This window comes from Bos mutus, chromosome 7 (genome assembly GCF_027580195.1).
Source record: "Bos mutus isolate GX-2022 chromosome 7, NWIPB_WYAK_1.1, whole genome shotgun sequence".
NCBI lineage: Eukaryota > Metazoa > Chordata > Mammalia > Artiodactyla > Bovidae > Bos > Bos mutus.
The window spans coordinates 78,791,604-78,795,551 of NC_091623.1; the positions used below are offsets into that span (position 1 = coordinate 78,791,604).

Below are 3,948 nucleotides of genomic sequence, written 5' to 3' on the forward strand. Positions count from 1 at the left end.
CAAAAGCACTTTATTGAGTGCCTATGCCATGCCTGGCCCCGGGCTGGCAGCGCTGGGGGGAATGGAAAACAATCCTTGCTATCCATAATCCCCCGTCAGCCACGCTTCCATTCCAGAACTGCTCAGAAGGGAAAGCAGTCGCCGGGCTGTCAGGAAGCGGTGTGCTCCCGAATCCAGGCTAGGTAGTTGGCCACGTCTGTGTACACACCTGGCTTGAGGCGGTTGCCGCAACCTGAGCCCCAGCTGACTATGCCTCGCAGGATGAGCTGGCGCTCAGGGGTCTCATCCTCACACACTAGAGGGCCTCCGGAGTCACCCTGGATTGGGGACACGTGGCTCAGGGTCCTTGGCTGGGAGTCCGCCCTTGACTGGGTTGGGGAAGGGCGCCAAGCGGGGCCCCAGGCTCACCTGGCATGCGTCGGTGCCGCCCTCGAGGAAGCCAGCGCAGAGCATGCCCTGGGTGAAGGCTGCTCCGTGCACGTCGGGGGCGGAGCAGCGCTGCGGGTCGATGAGTGGCACCTGAGCCTCCTGCAGGAAGCTGGAATATTCCCCACCTGCGAACCGAGAGCACCTTCCTCACACCCTCCAGGGTCCGCTTGATGCCCAGGACATGGACCTGGCTTTACTAGGCTCTTTCAAACCCGCTATAATCTCCTGTCTCCCTCGCAGCAAGCCCAGGAGGGAATGAGTTGCCTTTAACACCTATCTCATAGACAGGAAGGCAGAGAGGAGCTGTGATGTGAATGAACCAGGAGAAACAGGACTGCTTCTGAACCTCACCCCCACTTCCCATCCAGTGGCTCAAAACCTTGCTCCCCATCCAACCCACCTGCGGCTCCATCGCGGGCCAGCGTTCTAACAGCCCTTGCAGCCCAGTGCCCAGAGGGAACCCAGAGAACATGAGGCTCTCCCGCTTCACCATAGGAGTTCTGGGGACTTCCCCACTCCCCCGACAGTGAATTTCAAGCCGTTGGAGAAGCAGACTGCAGAGGCAGGGGCTCTGCGTGTCCCCACAACCCACCAGATCGGCCCCACCTGCCCACCTACAGGCTTCTCTTGCCTACCCCGGTGGCCAGAAGCCTCCTTCCCGCTTCCAGCCGTTCTGCCTACCCTCGAACTGGTGACCCCAGCCGGCCACCTCGCAGACTGCGGCTTCGGATTCGGCGGGGCGGGCGGCGGTACTCGGCAGGCACACTGGCTGAACGAAAGGCGACGGGTGCGCGCAGCAGCCGTCCCCGCTCTCCTGCAGGCGCACCAGAGCTAACCCGGGCGGGGAGAAGCGTTAAGACCCGGACGCCCGGACTTCGAGCCCTGCCCACCCTTCCGCCAGATCCCAGCGGGGGCTCCTCCACGCACCCAGGTCGTGCTGGTAGGTGATGGGCGAGAAGGCCTCGTGCAGGCGGTAGTCCCGCACTGCCAGCGTCTGGCACTGCTCACAGCTCTGGTTGTGGCGGTCCTGGCCGAGCACCACGGTCAGCTCCTTCGGCGCGGGTCTGGGGACAGGATCGGGAAAAGGAAGCGCGCTCAGAGCGGGCTACTGGCATCCTGCGGGAGCCCACTTCTTCCGAACCCCCAAATAGGTTTCGGCTTCCTCCTGGGAAGCTCTGAAAGGGAGAAGGGGGCAAAGGTGGGCGGGGCCGCAGAGAGGTAGGTCACGAGTTCGGGTGTTGCGCGGAAGCTGAGCGCAGAGGAGAGAGGCGCTAGGGGTGTCCCGGGCTGGGAGCTGAGCTCGAGGACACTCGCCGGTTCTGCAGACAGTGAGCCGCAGTCAGCACCCAACAGGGGGCGATGAGGCTGCCGGCGCAGAAATGTTGGTCCCAGTACAGCGCGGCGATGTAGGGGTGCGCCCCGGGGAGCGCCACCAGTCCTCCGACGACGCGGTTCAGCGAGGACAGCCATTTGCGGAGCCGCTGGCCACAGCCCCCGGGGCCTCCGCTGGCCAGAGGAGTCGGCGAGCACCAGCCTGTGGGAGGAGCCCAGGCTGAGGACCTGGAGACCCACTGTCCATCGGTTGGAATATAGCTCGTCCTACGCCCTCTACGCTCGACCCTTCCCAACTACCTGAAGTCAGGGATGGAAGCGGGGTCTGGGTCGTGGACTCAGGTTTCTGCAAAGCCGATGGCGAGGGCAAGGGGAAGTGCTCGTGCCCAGCTGCGGCCTGGCACGGTGCCAGGCGGCAGTAATTCCAGCTCAGTCGGTCGCCTTTCCAAATGAAGCACCAAGGGCGGGTGTCGTTGTCGGGGTTCCTGTAACCACGAGGTGGGGTGGAGGCGCTATTTTGAACGTGAGAAGCCCTAGAAGGGCCCTGGAGCGGAAGGGGACTTCCAGCCGCGTCCCACGCGCGCACCGGCAGAAGGCGTGGTCGCCCAGTCCCCAGTTCAGCACTTGCTCTGCGGTCACATTCCAGTAGGTGGCCTCGGAGGCCCACGACTGACAGGGTGCGCCGGACAGCGTAGTCCCCGCCATGCCGCGGTAGCTGAGACCGCGGTCGCGGTCGTCGTAGCAACTCGCCTTGAGGTCTGCAGAGAGAGGAGGCTCCCCGCCGCTAGGTGATGATTTGGTCCCTGCCCCCCGCCCCCAGCCGCCCTCTCACCCACGGCGCCACTCCCCCTCCTCGCTCTCTGCAAGTCCTTCCCACGTGGGGGTAGGGCTTCTGCTTCCTAGAGACCTTAACTCACCTACATCGCACAAACGTCCCGCGAAGCTAGGGGGACAACGGCACAGGCGATGGCCCTCCGCCTGCAGGCAGCTGCCCCCCGTTGAGACACGGGTTGGTGCGGCAGACTGGGAGAAGGAGCACTCTGAGTCACCCCTAGGCCCAAAGACGGCCCAGAGAGCTCCCTCTTACACTGGCACACCACCTGGCCTCCGGCCAGCCTTTCTTCCTCACCTTCCACTCTGGTCCCTGCCCAGCTCCCCACCAGTCTACTCACCCTGGCTGGCCAGTGGCTTGCATTGGGCATTCGGACCCTTGCACTGGCACTTGACCACACCTGCTGGCTCAAGCCTGTGCCATATTTCATTCTCATGGAAGAACCGGAAAAACTGGGGCTCAAAGCACTTCTCTGGGGACAAAAGGAGAAGAGGGACCATGCCAAGTCTCCGGGAATCCACAGGACTTCTTCAGTGGGTCTGAGGCTGCCCCTGTTTCCCAGTGTCCCCATCCCTGGCCTCAGCATCTCCTCACCTTTCTGGCAGTGCTTCCCAGTGAAGTGATCTGCACAGATGCAGCGTGGGCCATCCGGCATATTCACACAGGTCCCTCCCTTCTGGCAGGGATTGTGTTTGCTGCAGTGGTCTGAGAGATGGACACAGAGGGAGAAAGAGCAGGGAGCCTGAGTCAGACAGATAGGGGCCAAGTCCCTACCCAAACGTGCTTGTCTTTTGACTTTGGCCCTCCAAGTTTCCAAGCCTTAGTTTACCCACCTGCAAAATGAGGCTACCCACTCTTAGAACTTCTCCCTCTGGGGGAGAGGGAGATAGGTGGGCCCAGAATCCCATGTATTTTGGGTCTGATGATACCCAGGAGAGGAGGTAGGGGTGGGGAGAGGGCCCTGGGTCACTCCAAAAGTCGTATGGCACCTTTCACTTTCTTGGGCTCCAGGCAGTATGCCCATCGTTGGTCCTTCTCAAAGTTGGGGGTAGTAGCACACCTGTAGAAAGAGAGAAAGCTTAAGATGTGGAAGTGACCCAAGTGCCCATCAACAGATGAGTGGTTGAAGAAGAGGTGGTACATACACAATGGAATATTACTCAGCCATAACAAAAGAATAAAATATTGCCATTTGCAGCAACATGGATGAACCTAGGGAATTAGTATACTAAGTGAAGTAAGCCAGATAAAGATAAATATTATATGATATCACTTATATGTGGAATCTAAACAATAATACAAGTGAATCCATATACAAAATAGAAACAGACTCACAGACATAGAAAACAAACTTA

At 60.3% G+C, this 3,948-nt stretch overlaps 1 protein-coding gene across 1 annotated transcript in view; it reads right to left on the reverse strand.

Moving 5' to 3' along the window:
* The window catches only part of F12 (coagulation factor XII), a 23,992-nt gene continuing 20,044 nt past the window's right edge, over nucleotides 1-3,948 (reverse strand). The window contains 12 exon segments of the mRNA XM_070374850.1: nucleotides 1-317; nucleotides 409-554; nucleotides 1,111-1,260; nucleotides 1,357-1,493; nucleotides 1,744-1,963; nucleotides 2,062-2,246; nucleotides 2,348-2,519; nucleotides 2,679-2,748; nucleotides 2,750-2,784; nucleotides 2,934-3,065; nucleotides 3,188-3,298; nucleotides 3,583-3,653. Coding sequence (XP_070230951.1) covers nucleotides 150-317; nucleotides 409-554; nucleotides 1,111-1,260; nucleotides 1,357-1,493; nucleotides 1,744-1,963; nucleotides 2,062-2,246; nucleotides 2,348-2,519; nucleotides 2,679-2,748; nucleotides 2,750-2,784; nucleotides 2,934-3,065; nucleotides 3,188-3,298; nucleotides 3,583-3,653 — 1,597 coding nt within the window. The 3' untranslated portion in view covers nucleotides 1-149.